The sequence below is a fragment of the Bufo bufo genome, chromosome 6 (assembly GCF_905171765.1).
Source record: "Bufo bufo chromosome 6, aBufBuf1.1, whole genome shotgun sequence".
Classification (NCBI taxonomy): Eukaryota; Metazoa; Chordata; class Amphibia; order Anura; family Bufonidae; genus Bufo; species Bufo bufo.
In genome coordinates this window covers 239,422,810-239,444,258 of record NC_053394.1, presented here as the reverse complement: position 1 = coordinate 239,444,258, position 21,449 = coordinate 239,422,810, and the positions used below count along the sequence as shown (strand labels likewise).

Below are 21,449 nucleotides of genomic sequence, written 5' to 3'. Positions count from 1 at the left end.
TCCCACCCCGAAGCATGACACCATCATTGCGCACGCAATTAACAAAGAAATGCACCTCCTGACTAATTTGGCACAAAACAAATTTCTTTATGAAATTAGGCAAAGCAGCAGAAACTAATTTTTGTAAACTTCACTCAACACTAATGACCACTCATAGTAGCATTTTCAGAAGAGCTTATGAATGGTTTCCTTAATGTACAGGGCTATGGAACACATTGATTTTATATTACAGGGATAATGTACATAGTGATGCTACAGTACAAAGATAATGTACACAGTGATGTAACAATAATGGAATAATGTGCACAGTGAAGTCACAGTATAGGGATAGTGCACACTCTAAAGGTTTATGCTGTTCTCATTAGGCCATTGATGGCATAATAATATGCCATCAATGTCTGAGATGGATAATGCCACAATATTAGCATAATACACACAGGGATGTCCCAGTGTGCTGTCCAATTTTTTTTGCGGCTTCATTAAAATGAATGGGTCCATGTCCAATCCACAAAAAATGCGGATTGGATGCGGACAAAAATACGGTCATGTGAATGGGGCCTAATGCATATATGATGTCACAGTACAGGAATAATATAGTGATGTCATGGTATAAGAATGCAAAAAGTAATAGTTAACAAAAGGGAAAAAGCAAACAGCAGAGGTAATCATGAGGCTCCATAATAAAATTTAGAATAGGGTCATATTAAATTTTCCATGGCACCTTTTACACTTATAAACCACTAACTGTATCTTATGCCTCAGTGGATACGTGCCCTCTTAGTTGTTGGGCCCCATAGCAGCTGTTACTCGTGCTACCCTTGTACTTACTGCTATAGAACCAGGGACCCCCGATATCCCAATACATGCTGGTCCCAGAGGTGGGCCTCTGAGTTAGACTGGCTTCAGAATACATTTAGCCCTGTGATCAAGTTGGAGGTATTAGACATTCTGTTGAGTCACTGTGCAGAAAACCTTCACAAAGCCTTGACCCCATGGCAGTATACAGAGAAAAAAAATCAGGAGCCATAGAGTTTTGTAGAGTTCTACTGCCCCTTCATATAAGAAATCAGTCTGTCGATGGTTAGACTCCTATGGTCAGCATGGAACAATACATCCTATAGAAATTCAGTCATTTGCTACAGCAGAAATAGCCCTTGAATTGTCCTGAATTCAACTGGTGGAAGTGTGCTTGTTAATGTGGTATGTTGAGATTAGAAATTTGTTTTTAAGTCCCAAGGACCAGTATATACTTACAGTGCTATACATATGATGGCTGCATAAAGCGGTACCCCCATGGCTCTCTGTAAAGTAGCACAGCTTTTGTCTTCTTACTGTTTTGGGTTATAAAGTTCATCATTATTTGAGCTGAGCACTATAAGAATGAAAATAAACAGCCGTCTTCAAATGTGAGGTTAATAGACATTGCTGAAATTCTTTCTATGTAGTTTTATTTTCTTAAGTATCTTCATGCTCATTAGTGTCAAAGATGTTGCCTTATTAAGAAATATGAACTCTATTTTTGATTGCAGCTTTTCTGATATTATCTATGTCCCTATAATATCTAGCTTACATGATTTCAATGAGTTGAAGCATTGTCAAAAATTATAAACTATCGCTGCTCAACCAGGTCTATAACAGTAAAAATGTATCTCCAGTTCCCTAACAAATATATACTGTATATGCAATAGATTTTTAAAAAATTCACTTTCATATAAATTATTTCTTCTCATTTTTTAAACAGGTAACTCCAGGCAGTAAAGCAGCACAGTCCAATGTAAACCAAGGGGACATGGTGGTGGCTATTGATGGAGTAAGCACAGATGGCATGACACACTTAGAGGCCCAGAATAAAATCAAGTCTGCAAGCTACAATCTGAGCCTCACTCTACAGAAGTAAGTCTGTTTTAGTTCATTTACAATTAAAAGTGCTTAAAATACTAAGTATGACACCATGAAAGGTAGACTAACAACGTTAACTAACCAGTGGTGACAGCTGCCAGCCTTCAACCAACCAACTGGTGATCCAAGGTAAAGTCTCATTTTATATCATAAAATTTGTAACTGAGTCACAGTCATAATATTTTCTCTTAAAATTTTTACTAACACATTTTACTCCTGCAAGCTAAGCTTGATTGACAGAAGACTACTTTGTTTAAAGCTGACCATACAGTTTGTATGTTGATCTCACGAATGTCCTGAGAGAGTAGAGGTCAGGGTAAAGAGAGATTCGACATGTTGGATATCAATATTCTCAATATTTTACCATAGGAGATGAGCGATAAGAAGCTGCCAGATGCGTCCAATAGTACTGCTCCCACTAAGTTGCACGGCAGGTGGTGTTGCAGTGCAGCTCAGAAGCTCTCACAGATCAGAGAAAGTCAGACTGGCTGACTGGCTGAGCTCTCTTAAATAATGCCTGATCATAGAGAGAACTGTGCAGTTGTACAGTTACAGTTGCATGGTTCTCTTTATTGCCCTCATCTGTATGGTTAGTAAAAGAGGAGAAAACAGGAAGCTGAACCATCACTGTTCATCCTCTTGCTACAGAGCTACAGAAAGGACAATGCTGGAGCCAGGGGTGGTGAGTAGCCACTGGACCTCAGTTATGTGGCATTAACTCCTCCACTGTGCTTGGGGCAACAAACCCCCAGGGATCCATATATTACCTATTTTCTGACAAAACCCAACAGTAATACTGGAATTAACCCCCTCACTGCTCTAGACAACAGGTACACGGACAATAACCCCTTCACGACCCTGGGCCAACAGGTATACTGTTATTAACTCATTCTCTACAGTATACCACCAGTCATACATACCATTTCAATTCCCAAGACCACCACAGATACAGAAATTGACTAGTCTAGACTAATAGACAGGAATTCTGAGATTAACCTCCTAACTACCATAGACTACCAGAAATATTGACATTAATATTGTATTTTTACTTCCCTAACACTTGGATGCTGCTTAATACTAATTGCCTGGATGCCATGAAGTCCTGTATATCTGATCGATTTATAGATAATTATTTGGAAACGGTAAAAAAAAATATATTTAATGTGGTTCTGTATTGTCAGGCTTAGAACGGGTTAGCAACCATGTCAAAACTGACATGAGCGGGAAAAAGTCGCAGAACAGTTAGTTGTACCACAATCCACACCAGAAATACGCCTAATATAGACATATTTCTGGATAATAAATGACCCCTTTTGTCTAGCAGCATCTTATCCTCTTCTTCTCTTTGAAATGCCTACATATTAATTTCTCTCAAGGCTATTCCAATAACCGAACCCAAACACATCGATTGTGAATGGTTTCTAAATGGGGTCCATTTGTATTTTATTGGTCTGTCAATAATTTCAGTATTTACCAGTACTTGCAGTTATACAAACCAAAAGAGCTATTTGTGGCTTGGGCATTTTGTTTTTCCCTGGATAAAATAAATTTAATGAAAACCACGTTCAACATCTCATACTAAGAAAATAAGCGTTCCAAAAAAACTATCTCATAAAATATAGGAACCAATGCTTCAATAGAAAATGAACAACAAATCTTCACCAAATGTTTATGTTGGCTGAAAACTAGTTTTATTGAAAGCAGACAATGTGTATAGTTCACTTAACGTCACTTTGCCTCTATCTAGCAGAGATAAATAGAAAGACATTATAGTTTTGGCTCCTCACAATTTCTGGGTATTTGCAGCTACAAAGGATGTCTGAATGGACTACAGAATGAGGCGAGCTGTAAAAATGTGGGATGATTACATGCAATTCTTAGGTGTCTTTTTTTCTCATGAGTTGTGAAATTGTGGATGGACAAGATCACACATAAAAGCACTACTAGGTTAAGAATAGAGACAGGTGGAATATCAGTAATCCGTTTCTTTATGGCATCTCTGCAAAAAATTTGAAAGGACAAAAACTCGTGTCTATAAACTATAGGTAAAGTAATAATTAATGGGGTGTTGCCATCCTAACAGACAATGGGGGCATATCGCTAGGATATGCCCTCTTTGTCTAATAGGTGCGGGTCCCATACACGGAGAATGGAGCGTGGAAAGTATTGGAGGGCGCACTGCACATGAGCAGCCGCCCTCGATTCATTTCTATGGGGCCGCCAAAAATAGCCGAGCTCTGGCTCGGCTATTTCCATCGGCCCCATAGAAATGAATGGGAGCAGGGGCTGCGCATGTGTGGTGCGCTCCGATTCACATGTATGGGAGCAGCAGGAAGCAGCACTTGGTGGTGGCCGGACCCCGGGAAACCCGGGGTCCTCCAGCCACAACTCTCCCCGCTCCATTCTCGTTCTAGGGATATGCCCCCATTGTCTGTGATGGGAATACCCATTTAATAAGCAAAGAGCCAATGGGTGCATTTACTGCATTATACAAAACTCAATTTCAGACCTGCAATGATTGATAACTAATGATGGGGCTATGAATAACAGAGCTGAGGTGTAGGACCAGGTACAGCCACGTGTGTACACAGGCCTCAATGCTAGGATAAAAATAAAGAAATTGCAGGTCACACTTTGTGGAGAGGGGAGGTTTGCTCTGGAACTCCACCAAACATGCATTAATGTATATTCATGGAAACTTTCCTTAAGCTCGTGCTCTGCGGGATAAACTATATATGGTAGAATGTGAAAGCAATATGGCTTATCCTACTAAAACTGCATATAACAATTATTACCAATATAAAACCAATAGTATGCAGTAGTCTACTAAGATCCCCTTAATAGAAGATGAAGGTAGACAGTATTTTACCAGTTTATGCCATAAGATCTGGCCACAGTAAAGATGAATTAAGTAACAGCTTGGCTTTAAAAAGTAGATGTTCACTGTAATATTGCTAAATGGTACCAGTTATAGAAAAACCTAAAGAGAAAATTTTATCTTATGCTAAAATAAAAGTTGAGTGGTGCTTAAAAGTTCATGAATCCTTTAGAATCTTCTATATTTCTGCATACATTTGACCTAAAACTACATCATATTTTCACACAAGTCCTAAAAGCAGATAAACATAACCAAATCAAACAAAAGTGTAAAAAAATATTAGGCTTGGTCATTTATTTAATGAGGAAAATGTCCCAATATCACATATCTGTGAGTTGTGAGAGTATTTGAAGTGTGAACCTTTGCTTTCAGTATCTGGTGTGACCCCTTAGTTCAGCAATAACCGCAACTAAACATTTCCGGTAGTTATTGATTAATCCTGTACAGTGGTTTGGAGGAATTTTATCCCATTTAAAAACAAAACAACTTCAACTCTGTTGTATTGCTGACTTTCCTTACATAAACTGCTCACTTTAGGTCCCTCCACAACATTTAAATTGGATTAAGATCAGACTTCCTGGGCTTTATGGGTTAGGTCATGTGACCTCGTTAACCAATCCTAGCCCTCCTGCACATATATAAGTGGCTCAGCCCCCTTCCCAGATGCCTCAGTGTCAAGGACCTTGTGTCCTGCTAAGGTTCCTGATATCCGCTTGTTTTCCTGTGTTCCTTGTTTTACCTAACTCGTACTTGTGTTCCTGGATTCTGCTACCCGTTTGATCCCTGCCTGCTTGACTTGACTCTCCTGTTGCCGATCCGGATTGCCTGACCTGTATCTGTGCCACCTGCCCTGACCTTTTGTCTGTCTGACTATGCCTCTGCCTCATCCTTTGGTCCTGCACTGTTGCTCCTGGTAATGACCCCGCCGGCTGACATCGCTTGTACTTCTGGTACCTTTCTCAGGTACCTCCTGGTCCGCCTGGACCAACTGCCTCGTGTGCCTATTCTCCTCAAGAGGTAGCAATCTGGTGTTCCCCTCGGGAAAGTCTATCCCCACCATTAGGGGTACTGTGAAGATTGAGGGGTTCACTTAGACAACGCCCTTAGAGGAGGTAGGACACGCGGCACAGTGGGTTTGCACCCGCTGGTTCGTGACAGTACTGCATGCTCCCATTGTTTTTTTCCCTGAACAATGGTAGGAGGAAAAGCAAGGATGTGTGAATAAATACCCGAAAATTAATGGATATGAGTGTTGTCTGTGCAAAAAACAGAAGTCCATGATTCACTGATGTGTGAATAAGCACTAAGTTTTGCAGGATTAGACATGGTTGTGTGACAGTTGCTCTGCATGGAAGACCTTGAAAACTGACCCAGTCACATAACCAGACCCACTGTAGCATTATGGCTAAGTGGCTATTACTTTTGCCAACTATGGGCGCAATCTTCAAAATCTGTATGGTTTAATCCAACACTCCAAAAACCTGCTTAAAGTTCATTTGGAATTTATATTAGGAAGGGGGGCCAATGTTAGTGATGCCAATATCTGAATAGCACTGCAGAATATGTTGGTGCTATATAAATTAATATCAAATTAAAATCAATTTGTCAGTTTTATCGATCTGTGGTTGTGGTCATTGAATGTTCATGAATTCTTTTAATTTTTTTTTTCAGGGAATAGGGAGAGTTTTTTGACCATACAGGGGAGATGACCATGCTAGGAAACTATTAGGCCTCATGCACACGACCGTATGTATTTTGCGGTCTGCAAAAAACGGATCCACAAAAAATACGGATGACATCTGTGTGCATTCCCTATTTTGCGGAACGGAACAGCTGCCCCTAATAGAAAAGTCCTATCCTTGCCCGTAATGCGGATAATAATAGGACATGTTCTATTTTTTTGCGGAACGGAAATACGGACATATGGAAACGGAATGGACACGGAGTACCTTCTGGGTTTTTTTTGCGGACCCATTGAAATGAATGGTTCCATATACAGTCCGCAAAAAAAATTGAAAATACACAAAATAAAAATACGTTCATGTGCATAAGGCCTTAAACCGTGAAACGTATTACATCTTTTTACTATAAACAAGATATCCTCAGGCTTTAATTAAACATCAGGAATATGGAGTTGAGTGAACTTGTGTTTCTAAAAGTACGAGTTTCCGCTCCAGGAGTCCGTTATGCAGGAGTCATCCTGGTCTACTGCCTTGCATGCTGCTGCTCATTTAACAGGAAGGGCACCCTAGCAAACACCAGACAGGAGCCCCTAAATTCAGGGTGTGCACCCAAGAGAAGAAAAGGTGTGCCCCTCCATCCACTGCACGCCTGTCATTGGGGAGCGCTGGAGCAGGGTTTGACACTATGAGAACTACAACCTTACTCATTGCCACAGCCACCACTTCTATCCTCTCTGTCCCTCACGCCCTCGGCCTGCAGGCCAGTGCACTGCATGTGGCTGTGGTAGTTTTGAATAAATAAAACTCAAGAAAAAAATATTTCTTTAACAGATGATATTAAAACACAGCCCTGTCTCATGTCTCATGAAAAAATGGTGCAAAAATTATTGTGGTACCCAAAAAAAGAAAAAAAAAAGTTAGGTCTGTTTAACTACCACATGTGTAAAATAGCAAAAAGAAACATCTAGTCATTTAAGACCGAAAAACACTCATTCGGGGGTTAAAATCTGTCTTGATCACACAGTAGGGTTCTGATAATGAGCCATGCATCTGCATTATCATCACATGATCAAGACAGATTTATATAGGCTTGGAGGGAACAATAAAGGTTCCCATTCAAAAATTGCAAAAAAAGATATTGCAAATTTTGTAGGGAAAAAAAAACCACAATATACACCCATTATTATAAGAAAATAAACTTCCATACATAGCTAATTGATTATTGATAGCATATTGTATTTTATATTTATGGGAGATGCTAAAATAAGCCAGAGATAGGAAATCATTTGGAGAATTCTTGACAAGGAAAAGCAATTTCTTCACTGAAAGGCAGAATGAATGCTTGTTCTCTAAAATGTATATGGCAGGAGGCCGTTCACGGCAATCACTGTACTTTGTGACTGAAATAATCTTCCCACCAGATGTAATGCAGTTTTTACAAGAAAACTTGTTAGTTTCTCGCTCTGGTGTTTGCAGTTCTGCTTTGCTGGCTGACTAGCCTGGACCACAGTAAATACTGTAAAAAAAAGTTTCATTTCATCAAGAGGAATAATAAATATACTTCCTAGTTCTAGTTCCATCTTATTACTTCGTTATGCTTGTGCTTTATTTAAGTTTTTGAGAACCCGAAAATACATAACTGCAGCCCTACTGTGGAACAACTGTATAATTTAAGCAAAAAAAGTGTATAAAGTATTACATACACACAAAAGTAATAATGAAGGTCATATGAAGGAATGTAATCTTAGGCAGGGAACCTATAAAAAGAAAAAAAATTTACTACTATAATTATGAATGTTATTATAAGTAATATGCATATTATCATAAATGTGTTTGTCAAAGAAAGGCATTAGAAAGACAAGAGATAAACGTTAGGCAAAAATAGCTGTCCATCTAATGTATTTAGGAGTATCTCACCTCTCCCCAGATGGCAGGGCAAAAACAATCACGCATGTTAAATTTCAAAATGCCTGATGCTTTGTACTTATTGGAGTAAACCTCTCATTATTAAAGGGGTTTTCTGAGACTTTTCTACAGTATCTGATCGGTGGTGGTCCGACACCTGGGAGAAAGCATTGGCAGTAGCACTGTGGACTTCTCTCAGTTCATCAAGCACACTTCAATGGGACTGAGCTGCACCTAAGCCAATGTGATCGATGAAACGTGACTTTACATGGCCTAGGCTAAGCTGAGAGAAGGAAATTGTGCTACTGTTAGCAGCGGTGCCAACTCAAATAGCTGATCGACGGGTGTTCCATGTGTCGGACCCTAGCCAGGCATGTATGAGTTTGGTAGACAAGAGAGTTGTATGGCCACCTTAAGGCTTCATGCACACATCTGAGCCATTTACAGAAGGCTGCATGCTGGCACACAGAGTCCCCTAAGCCTTTATACTATCTTTACATGTCAGATATATTCTACCCTCTGTAACAGATTATGTGATGGAGGCATACAAAGACCAACTCCAGTACATTAGGAACCTATGCAAGTCTTTGGGTCTCATAATATAGCTCCAATATGACAATGTATAAGTGATTATTGGTTCTCTCAGATAAACCTCATTCTCCTGATATTAAAACCACCATATATTGCAGTACTATAGTGGAGTACTGGATGACAAATTCAAAGAATTTCAGTATACTAATAGAACTGATAATTATCAATTCATCGAGATGTAATATGAAGCTCCTGAACCCCAATAAAAAGTCTGTTATATGCTCCATGTGGCATTTTTAATAGTAATTAAAGAGAAAACCACAGCACTCTAGTTGCTGCTTTGTTAAATGCTTATTTATTGGAAAGCTTTTTTAGATTTTTTTTAAACTTTTTTATCCATCCAGAGAATAATATTTAGCCACTGGCCAACGTTTTGGTCAACAGTAGACTTTAATCACTGCCTTTGTCATTGTGCTTGTGGTTTGGCTGGATGGCGCCATCCAGCCAAACTACAAGCACCATGACTAAGGCCGTGATCAAGGTCTATTGTTGACCGAAATGTTGGCCAGTGGCTAAATATTATTCGCTTGATAGATAAAAAAGTTAAAAAAAAATCTTTCCAAAAAATAAGTATTTAACGACACAGCAACTAGAGTGCCGTGGTTTTCTCTTCAATTGCATGAACTTTGTATACCACTGAGCACCACCTTCACCACAGAGGTGTGCCATTCAACTCTTTTCTCGCATTTTTAATAGTGGCATCTTCTCAGGCATCAGGGCTCAGCTGTGACTTCTACTTTTGCACACCCCTGTCGAGAACATCCCGCAGCCTAGTGGTAAAATTTCAATAACAGTGCTACGACATCTAGCAGCTATAGGAGACGAGACTGCCACAGTCACCCATGCTGATCTCCATATGTCCTATTCTAGTGTAAAGAATTCCAGATTCTGGAGGCCTAACCTGAAACTTTTGAGCATCAATATAAAATATGTAACAGGGCTCCCACATATCATATACTTTTTATAATACTGGTGTGGCAGAGAGGCCATTGGAAATCCATAGGAACCAGGGTCTTGGTGTTAAGTGCTACCTTTGCAACCCAAAATAGTTATTTTTTACACTGTCTATAAAAAAAATTTGATGTGCCTGTGCAGATAATTCTTACCTTATAGGTCACAAGAGATGTTGCTAATGCATTTAGATTAATTTCTCCCAGAAAGATATTGTTAATAATATTTATATTTTATTATGATCTTACAGTTGGTCTGTAAAAAATGTTGGCCGTCAATGATTTGTTTGAAAAAATGTCCATAAACTAAGAAATAATCAGGTTGGCATTCCTGACCCTGACTCTCTCCACCCCTTTGTTCATTTTATATGGAAAAAATATCTAAATGTTCAAATAGTATATCGAGTATGAAGATGTGTTTAGAAATACAACCAACTGCTAATTTCATGCAAAGCATTTGCCCATGTAATGTCAAGAGCACTTTTGTTAAATCTGAATTCTTTCTTTACAGGTCAAAACGTCCAGGTCCAGTTCCAACAGCCACACCACGAATGGACTCTCCAATGCCGGTAATCCCTCATCAGAAGGTACGTGTTGCACCATTTTTCCAACAGAAATAGCATATTTTAAGATGCATTATTATGTAAGTCTAGTACTTTCGTTTTTTTATTAAACTATTACATATAATAGTCATGTTTGGATTTTTATATTTTATTGAGCATTGGGTATTCTTGTTGTAATTAATGTGTTTATTCTAGTTGTTTGCAAAACACACATGAGGCTTTGCAAGCAGCATCTGGCTTGCTTGTGGATGGTTTCCATGCAGCACAGAGTAAGAACAAACTTAACGATACACATCTGCATTCACATCACTGTTTGAAATTCTGGTATTCTGTTTCGGCATAGGAACAGAATACCAGAATTGTAGTATCTGGCATATGCCAGACATGACCAGTGCCCAACAGATCCCTTTCACTATAATGGAGTCCACCAAGTTTCTGGCATGAGTACCGGAATGCAGCGGTATTTTTCCGTCGGAATTCCGGTATTCGTACTGGAAATCCAGCAGCCCCTATTATAGTGAATGGGATCAGTCAGGCGCCAGCTGGATACAGCAATTCTGATATTCTGTTCCTATGACGGGACAGAATATCAGAATTTCAAAAGCCGATGTGAATGGAGCCTTAAACTGAAAGAACATATACAGTTGGGAATCAAAGGTGTAATTTGAAGCTCTTGGGTGCCAATTCAAAACCTGTAATAGGGCCTGACAGTTAGAATGCACCATTTATACCTCTGGTGTCATCTTATGTAGCTGAGTAGCCCTCTCAAGTACCTTGGCCAGGATGCAACTGCTACCTCTGCATGCCATTTAGCGATGCTCCTGCCAGGAATATATTAGGGCATGACTTAAACAGCTAATCCAAATATAGTAGGAGTATTAAAATTGTTTCCTTTATGCAGTAGGTCAGCATGATCAAAGCCTGTAGATAGCTATAAGCCATGGACTGCCTGAAATTCACAACCAAAATTTGCGGAAGATTTCTAGACTTTGCTTCACAATGGGTGAATTCTATGAAAAAAATGGAAAAGAAAATCTCCAACACATAGGGCATGTTATCGTTGCTGTATTTCCATGTAGATTTTCTCTGCTGTGTATTTGGAGATTTTTCAATCTAATTTACAATATTTGTATTGTAACCTCTAAAATAGCAGTACTAGGTGTAGGAAGAATAGGTGAAGCAGAAGTAGATGTCCACAAACTGAATTGTTGCTGCAAATTCTAAAGATTACTCAACCAACATTTTCTCCCAACTGTTCATTGTTGAATTACCAGCAGCCTGTTATCCATATCTACCCTTCAGCTTCCTATTCTCATTGCACAAAATAAATATTTTAGTTTCCTTGGGTTGTTGATGCGGAATAGTATATTTTTACTATTAGTCAAATATCCAGACAACAAATACATATGTACAATGCTATTACTGAGTTTCTTTCATCGCAGCATTCATTCACATATATCGTATTGTATCATTATAGTGACTGAAATAATCGTGAATTGGTTTTACAGGATTAGAATTTTTTTTTACAACAGTGCCATACCTGTCCACAGGTTGAGTTTGGTATTGCAGCTCAGTCTCATTCATTTCAATGGAGCTGAAAGGCCATACCAAGTACTACACATGAGCCACGTTTGTATCCTGGTAGCACTGGACATGCACAGTATTTATAGCCAAAAAGATGCAGAAACGGCTATACTACATGACCTTGAATTGCATGTCTGATGATAACACAACTCAGAGTAAAGTAGCGCTAGTGTCTAATAGTGTGATTCTGTCAACATAAAAGGCCATTTACAGTTTCTACTTCTACTTGACACTCCCAACTCTAAGTTGTGCTGGAAATCGAGGTACACATCTCAGCTTCTCAGGTAGAAGTTATCATGATTTGCTCAGAAACCAGTACAGGAAAGGACAGGTGTGCAGGTACCATGTAAATGAGACTTTGGGGACAGATTGGACAATTACTGTCTGAGCACTGTACTTTTTAATCTGTGTACTCTGAAAAATAAAGAATGACAGACCAGTAATGGATGCTAAGAGATCTCATCAACAGAGCCATCATGTTCACATTCAGAGTTGATACTGCAATGTCTCGTCAGAATTTCAAAAGTGACCAGGTGGAACTATTTTTGTGGCAACTGTACAGAAACATTTTAATGCATGGAACTTTATAGGAAAGCAATAGTTCTGCCCAATCTGCTGGGTGTTTCTCCAACCAACACGTTTAAACTTCTGTCAGGTGTTGCAGCTGGGAGAAATGTACATGTGAAGGCTCGGTTTACACTTATGCTCTTTTTAGGATAAAAAAAAAATTGTCTGTAGGATCAATTACAAAATGGATCAAAACAAATCTTGAAGAATGGCACAACCAAAAGGAACTCTAATTCCCTTTGATGAATGGGTGATCAGTCACTTGGCATAGAAGAGACATGTTTATCAAAAATGTACATTCCTAACTGTGCTAAATAATCCGTCTCTAACTCAAAATTAACACAATGAAAAGCTGCTTCAATAAGAACGATATCACGTTATGTGCTCAAATGTCTTGCTTGAGTAGTCAACATATTAAAGCTGGACTAGAACAGATTGCTGTGAATGTTGGTTCATCTAAAGACTATGTTATGATAGTTTTGTCTCTTATGCATGTTTACTCTGATTACTGTGTTCTTCTTTCTTGGCCTGCATGTATGCTACAGGACCACGCTTTGGAAATTAATGGCAGAACAGTCTTCAGTGCTCTGTCTAACACAACTGCTATGCCACTGACTGGTAGCGTGACCACCAATGGGACAATGTCAGGCTACCTCAACAAGCAAGAGATCCACCATTCACATAGCAACTCCTTTGTAAAGACATCATCACTTAGATCTTCCATGTCTTCTCATTCTATTGCTTCTGAAGCTTCCTCTATCAGGCGCAGTATAGGTCCTAAGCCTGATGTTTTAGTCAATGATGAGAACAATACCAACAGTCAGTTTAGCCCTGCTAAGAAAAGACTATACAACAACCCCATTGGGCTCTATTCAGCACAGACTGTTAATGAAATGGCTGAGATACATAATTTGAGTCTCAAAGGAAGGGCTTCAGGAGGTGGTCTTCTTAGAGGGTAGGTAATATAAGGTTTTTGTTAAGTTTTACCATGAACAGAAACTATACAGTTTCACATACTTTTTCACAAAATGTATGATTGGCAGAATTCATCAACTTTGAGCCCAGGATCAAGTTGCTTTATAAAGTTGCCCAATTACTAATCTTTACCCAATACTTTCAGACATTTACTGTAATTACTACTGATACTGATACAAAAAAAATAGGTATTCTAGAGATGAGCGAATTTCTTGAAATTTGTTTTGTCTCCAATTTTCTGAATGAAAAAAATAATATTTGGGTCCAATTCATTTTTACCCTAATCAAATATGCTGAAATTGCCTTGAAAATTGGTGTATATATAAGCTTAGGTTGCCTAGGACTCATTTTTCTTCTCTAAAAAAAAAAAAAAAAAAGTCCTAGAAGCCCAGAGAGAGCGAGAGACAGAGTATGTCCCCTTAAACTCTTCAATCAGTGCGTTTTCATAATATGATTTTCCCCTAGTGGTAGCCCCAAACTGTTGAATCAGTGCTATTTAATACAAGAAAGCTAATTTGTATACCTTTGGTTTTTTGTGAAAGATATTTAAATTATCTTTTCTTTCAAAAAGAAAAGAAAACCAAGCCTATCTTATGCCAGTAAGATATGCTAATTTGAATATATTTCTCCCAGAAATTCAAAGCAACTTTGGCTGGACTACAATACTCTTTATGCATACTAAGTAGTCTCCCTAATAAGAAAGAGGTCCCTAAGGCCACTCAGCTAACCAGGGCAATTTTCTCTTGAGACACTCGATACTCTTGTCCTTTTGCAAGAAAAGCTAGCTTGCACATCTCACTAAGAGAAATATTGCTCTTGAGTCTGTCTCTCTCCCCCTCTCTCTCCAAGAAATTTGGGACAAATTCCGAATCTGTACAATCGATTCGCTCATCTCTTATTTATTCTCAAAATTGCAGCCTTACTCCACTCAAAGCCTTAGAAATCAGGTGTGACTGAAATTATATGTTGCTTCCCTGTGTTAAAATGTGATGCAGGAATCTGAGATATGTGATCGTCTTTACCTGACAAACAAAATCATTACCGCATGGTTAAGATGTTAAATTATTTTTTATTTGATATTTAAAACTACCAAGCACCACAGTAATTGTCTTCATGTCACAGGCAGACATAAAGAGAGAACACATGCATGCTCAACCAAGCTAAGCATGCATGTTTATGAATGGATCGAGATTGATAGCAGTCAGCCAAACAATGAATCATAGCAACACCAATCTGATATGTATGGCTGACATTAGTTTAAACGTAACTCGAAACAACATCCTACTTATGTTTCCTGCACACTGCAGTCACACCTGAATTTCTAAAATATATATGTTAGAAAATGACATTCATTTTCTTTTTCTTTTTTTTTTTGCAAAAGTTGATGAATTTGGCCTTTGACATTGAAGGTTTTTCACACCCATTTATGTTACTGTAGATATGACAACTGTTGGTGTTTGGCATATAAGCTGGAGCAAGACTGTTTTATTCACCCAGGCATGAGCATTTTGGTAGCATTTTGGTAGCTTTCATTTTTCTAGATATTTGAAGCATGATGATGTTTGATATTCATAAAACACAGATTATCTAAATGTTAGAGACTTCCAAAGCCAGAAGAATAATATTCATTATAAAAAAAGCTAACCCCTCTTAAAAAATATTGGTATTTCCGGTTTGTTACCTACAAAGAGCAACCTTTTTTTATAGTTTCCTTTTAATTTCAGCCCACATAATACTACCGTATAGTGTTAAGATAATACAACATAATAATTCCATATAGTGCACAAATAATAGTGCAATATCCCAGGTCCACACTGGCCCATGGGGGTACAGGCATGTCCCCCAGTGGGCCCCTTACCCAGGTGGGACAATTAGTACCCCCACCCCCTACACAAGTGGCAAATCGCACAGTACATTGACTGCACTACATACAGATATTAACAAACATACAGAATACAGATTATTTAACAAACTACCCAGTTCATTGTTATAAATGTATTGGGTGGCTAAGGTGACTAGAATATGTTGTTGGTGCAGCTTTAGGGAGTTACGAATGGGTAATATTTGCATATACAGTGGGCCCTCAAAATTAATTTTACTGGTGCGCCCCAGGCACCCCAGTGTGACACTGCAATATCCAAACAACATCCCCCTAAAAAGCCCACATAATACAGCCATATAATTTGTGTATACTGCAGTTCACTTCCTAAATAATATCAGCATACAATGCTAATCAATACAGGATGGTTTTAGTTTGCTTGTGTCTTGGAATCAGTGCAGGAGGCCTATAACAATATACTCTCCCTGAAAAGTCCTAACATGAAAGATTACTCATTCATGCCAGTAATAAAACAGAACATAATGTTTACGCTCCTGTATCTGGAATGCTGTTATATTACCTAGCCCTGTTTCACACTGCCGGCATTAGTTCCAGCAGGCTGTTCCAGCAGAGAGCAGCCTGCCGGAGATATCTGGATGCTTGCCGACCCTATTGACTATAATGAGATCCAGCTGCTACCTGGCAAATATGCTGGTTTTCGGACGGACAAATAGCATTGTATGCAGGGTAAAGGATGGATCTCTACCGGACCCCATTATAGTCAATGAAGTCGTCAGGCATTCCGGTAACATCTGCCGATGCCAGAACTAGAAATCTCCAGCAGGTTAATGTCGGCAGTGGGAAACAGACCTTATTGAACTTTAAAGAAAAATATGAAAAGTAGTTTAACTAATTCTTTCTGTAGTCTCCATCCAGTGTCTTCAAAGAAATGTTATTGCCATGACACATGTATATATACTAGTTATATAGAGAGGTATCAAAGGGGTATTCTCTTTAACATTTATCATCTATCCACAAGATAGGTGACAAATATATGATCACTGGGGTCCAACTGCTGAGAACGGGGGTTAAAGAGTCCCCGTGTGACTTTGACACACCCTGTTCTTCTGATCACTGTGGATCCCAGTGGTCACACCCTCAGTGATCATGCAGTTATCACTTTCGTGTGGATACGTGATAAATGTTGGTAATGGAATAACCTCTTTAAAGAGGGTGTACAGTTTCATAATATGGATGACCTATCTCCAGGACAGATCATCAATATCAAACTGGCGGGGGTTTGGCTCCTAGTAACCCTGACGGTCATCAGTTTGAAGGGGTCGGAGCACTTGTGTGTGTGCTGCATACTGTTCAATGTTTACTTGCAACCTTTCTCCAGTCACTGTGATGCAGCATAACTACAACTGCTCATCCCATTCTCACCCAGCCTGACTTAAAGACTAAAGCTTGAACATGTTTTCTACTTTGTAGTTACCTTATATTTTACATTACTGCGTAGATTACACATTTTCTAGCCCTTAACTGTATGTAGCAATGTCATAATACATTTAAGAAGTTGTCTCATATAGACAACCTGTTCTTATGCTCTATTACTACAAATGGGCATCATACTGGGCAGACGTCTTGTAGAGTGTCTATCACTCTAGTGGACTAGGCCATTCATTTGAATAGCTGCTATGTAATACTGCACTTCCCCTATAGTGGCGGATGCAAGGGAAATGTCTGGCCAGACTCTGCTTCCCCTGACCATAACAGTTGGTCAAAAATGATTTCTACTTAAGAACCCATAAACACTCACCAATTATGGCAATTGTCATTTACCATGATCTTCTCTGATTAGGCCACTGTAGAAATGATCATAATTGGCTGCATGATTGCTAATTGTAAATTCTGCTTGTACCCACATTTACACAAGGGATCATTGCTTAGTGTTGTGGGAACCATCATTGGTTCTTCCCTGATAGCTCTGAGGATCCATCCTGATGGAAATGTCCCCTAGATTATCAACCATCATTTTTCAAACCTCCCATCATTTGGTTGTGGTAGTACATCTGCCCCTCACACTATTAGGTCATAACAGATTTGCCATGCTTGATAACTCTTTTGCATACAGTAGAATAGAAATAATGCAGTTTTATACATCTATGTCTTATAACATTTATACATTCATGTCTTATTATTTACAATACACCAAAAGCAAATGGGACATACACAATTAAAGTGTATCTCAACCTTCAATCAATTTTTTCAACTGTTAAAAAATACTATAATAATACATTTAGTAAAATATTTTATTAATTGATTTTATGGTTTTTGTAGCAAAACAGACCTGCAAAGTCTGGGCCTTGCTGTAGTGCTTTTCACTGCAGCACATACAGAATCTGTACACCATAGCCATGTGTGTGGTGTATGGATTCTGATTTCTACAATATTTAGCTGCAGCAAGTGCTGTACTGGTAGGCGCACAATTCAATGCTCCTGCCAGTGCCCGCTCTGCTGCAATCTCTACATAGCACATCCGTGAAAGGTAAGCTGGATCAGCAATGTACTATGCAGAGCTCATGCCTGTGCCCGCTCCCCTGAAATCTCTGCAGGATACCCGGCACTGATATGCTATGCCAGGCTTTATCAGATTAGAATGAGGACAGGCAGGAGCAGTAATGTGGTATGCAGAGTTCCTGTCTGTGCCGTTGAAACCCCTGCCTAGCACATCACTGCTCCTGCTTGTCTTCATTCTACTCGGCTAAAGCCTGGCATGGCACATCAGTGCAGGGGATCCTGCACTCATGTGCCATGCAGAGATTTCGGCATAATAGGCACAAATAGGAGCAGTGATGTGTGCACACTGCAGCATATATTGTAGAAATCAGAACCCATATACCACATAAATGGCTTTAGTATACGTATTTTGCATGTGCTGCAGTGAAAAGCGCTACAGAAAGGGCCTATTGCAAAAAAATATTAGGGTATTTACAGCAATTTAAAAAAATACATACAGTTTTTAATAAAAAAAACTGAAAAAGAGGTTTTCCAAGGAAATAATAGTAAAAAAAAAAAGGGGGACAGAGCAAATAGGTTAAAACAAAAAAAAAAAAAAAAAAATCATTACTCACTTCACAGTTCCCATGCTGGTGCAATTTTTTCGATGATGATCCAATGATGTTCTGATCCCTGCTGCTCTCCTGGGCTCCACCTAGGAAGTGGTTTGGATTGGCTGCTGCAGTGACCCACCTCAGATGGTGATTGGCTGGATGGGCAGTCCAAGTTACTTCGTGTTGAACTTGGAACCAGGAAGCGGAGATGAGTAGAGACTGGAGTAGTACCAGAACAGAATAAAACTATAATAATTCCCTTGGAAAACTTCTTTAAGACTTACAATATCCTTGCTGCTTCTAAACGAACATTCTCCCTTTATTATAAATACATTTACAGTGTTTCCACACTATATGAGTAACATAATTGTGCCGAGTCTACTACAAGGTTCACTGTACTGTTTGCTGTGGGATCTGGTAATGGATTCCTAAGCTAACTTGACTATATACTCCAAATGGGTATCACTGCTGCCAACTTGCCAAGCCATTATAATAAAACCAAACATCTGGACTATGTGCCTTTGTATATATCCAGGCAGTTCTGAATGAATGCACTTCCACTTTATAATGGATTGCTTTTTCCAACTTCTTCCACAGATCATAAATTTGATCTTTCTCTAAATGTTAGCCTCCTGTTCTACCTTAAAAATGTCAGATGACGTGCAGCGATGAGGTTCAGAGGATTAAAACAGACACAGGGCCTTTTTTTGCCAAATGATACTGTTACACTGTGTTTGACTGTAAGGAGATGCTCAGCTGTTGAACACATACCAAAAATGGCTATATGACTATCTGCTTACAGGCTCCATCGTGTTCTTAATATATCTCAGTAGATAATATAGCAGGCGGATATTTTAGAGCTAGGAAACATGGCAGAATAGTTCTCTATGAAAGAGGTGTGACACTATGTACAGTAAAAGAAACTGGAGAATCCTAAACTTTACTCTACAGAAATATATAAAAGAATGCAATAGTAGAATTGAAGTTAGACATGCTAATGATGTAGTCGGGGAGCTGGCGGGCTATATGCCCTGGATGCTGTGCGCCTAAGTGCAAACTAAATTCTAGGGAGAAGAAATCCTAGTTACCACTATGTACAAAGTGTTCATTACCATGAATAGGTATAGGGAAAGTAAGAGATAGATTGGATGGAAAGATTTCAATAGATACCCATATTTTCAGGGATTTTCCCTAATGAAAAATATAAAAGAGACAGCGCTTTACATATATATATATATATATATATATATATATATATAGGAACGAAGAAAGGACAGCACTCCAAGTAAAAATATACTGGTCTTTAATCACCCATGCAGATGGCAACGTTTCAGCTCCAAACAAGAGCCTTTTTCTAGCTTGAAAAAGGCTCTTGTTTGGAGCTGAAACGTTGCCATCTGCATGGGTGATTAAAGACCAGTATATTTTTACTTGGAGTGCTGTCCTTTCTTCGTTCCTGTACATCTGGGGTAAGCAGCAATATCCCTGGACATAGCACCCATATTGCTTGTTTCCAGTGCCGCCGCTACTTTCCCTTTTTTATATATATATATATATTTATATATAATATGTATATATATTATGTTTGCCTCTTCCTGTGTATATCTATATATAAATATAAATATATATATATATATACAGGGAGAGGCAAACATCTGGACAGACCCTCTTAACTGGTGTAATTGGTAGAAAAGTGACTTCCAATGTGTTATTTGGTGGTGGAAAAGTTTTCAGCTGTCATTTTGAAATCTGCAATATTCTATTTAGCTCATGTTTTTCCAATGGGAAGAGGGTCATGTGATATATCAGTCTTGGCTAGAATTGACTCAGAAACACACTGGAAGTGTCAGTTTTGACCTATCTTTACCTGTTTCTGAGTTAAGTGAGGTTAATGTATCCTAAAGTGCTTTACATGACATTTCTATGTGTCCACCATTCTGCCGGATGCACACGGTTAAACATTTAATCCAGTCTATGTGAGCACACTTAAGAACCACAGATGATACTTCTTCACAGCAGTTCGCCATTTCAGGTGAGCCTTATTGCCCGGAAGGGCTCTGGCTTGGCCACTAATAGACATTCACAGAGTTGTCCCTAAGCCATTCCTGTGTTGTCTCGGCTGTGTGCCAGTCATTATTTTGTTGGAAGGTAAAACTTCGGCCTATTCTGAGGTCGAGAGCACTCTGAATCAGGTTTTCATTACGAATATCTCTGTGCTCCTTTCAGCTTTCCCAATTCCAGCTGTTGTAAAACACCCCCACAGCACGATGCTTCCACCATCTTGCTTCACTGTAGTTATGGTATTCGGCAGGTGATGAGCAGTGTCTGGTTTGCTCCAGACATAAAACTTAGAATTGAGTCTATAAAAGATCAATCTTGGTTTCATCAGACCAGAGATTCCTGTTTCTCAAAGTCTGAGACCCTTTTAGGTGCTTTTTGCATACTCCAGAAAGCTTTTCATGTGTCTTTTATGTGGCTTTTTTCTGGCCACTCTGTTATAAAGCCCCTATTGGTGGAATGCTGCAGTGATTGTTGACTTTCTGGAAATTCTCCCATCTGCACACAGTATCTTTGGAGCTCAACCAGAATGACCATTGGGTTCTTGGTCACCTTTCTTACTAAGGCCCTTCTCCCCCAATAACTTAGTTTGCCCAGCTCTAGGAAGAGTTCTGGTTGTTCCAAACTTCTGCCATTTAAGACATATGGAGGCCTCTTGGGAACTTTCAGTGCAGCACATTTTTTTGTGTCCTTCTCCAGATCTGTGCCTCCACACAATCCTGTCTTTCAACTCTACAGGCAGTTCTTTCCTCCTCATGGCTTGGTTTTTGCATTCTCAGCTGTGAGACCTTATATAGACGGGGTGTGTTTTTCCAAATCACATCCGAATCAACTGATTTTATCACAGATGGACTCCAATGAAGGT

At 39.1% G+C, this 21,449-nt stretch overlaps 1 protein-coding gene across 15 annotated transcripts in view; it reads left to right on the top strand.

The window, feature by feature from the left end:
- Positions 1–21,449, top strand: part of LDB3 (LIM domain binding 3) — a 217,348-nt gene that overhangs the window by 67,428 nt on the left and 128,471 nt on the right. For 12 of the 15 annotated variants that reach the window (XM_040436930.1, XM_040436931.1, XM_040436934.1 and 9 more), the window contains 3 exons: positions 1,742–1,893; positions 10,417–10,492; positions 13,165–13,574. In XM_040436930.1, coding sequence (XP_040292864.1) covers positions 1,742–1,893; positions 10,417–10,492; positions 13,165–13,574 — 638 coding nt within the window. The remainder of the gene's footprint in view (positions 1–1,741; positions 1,894–10,416; positions 10,493–13,164; positions 13,575–21,449) is intronic. The other 3 variants (XM_040436939.1, XM_040436940.1, XM_040436946.1) reach the window with 1 other exon arrangement.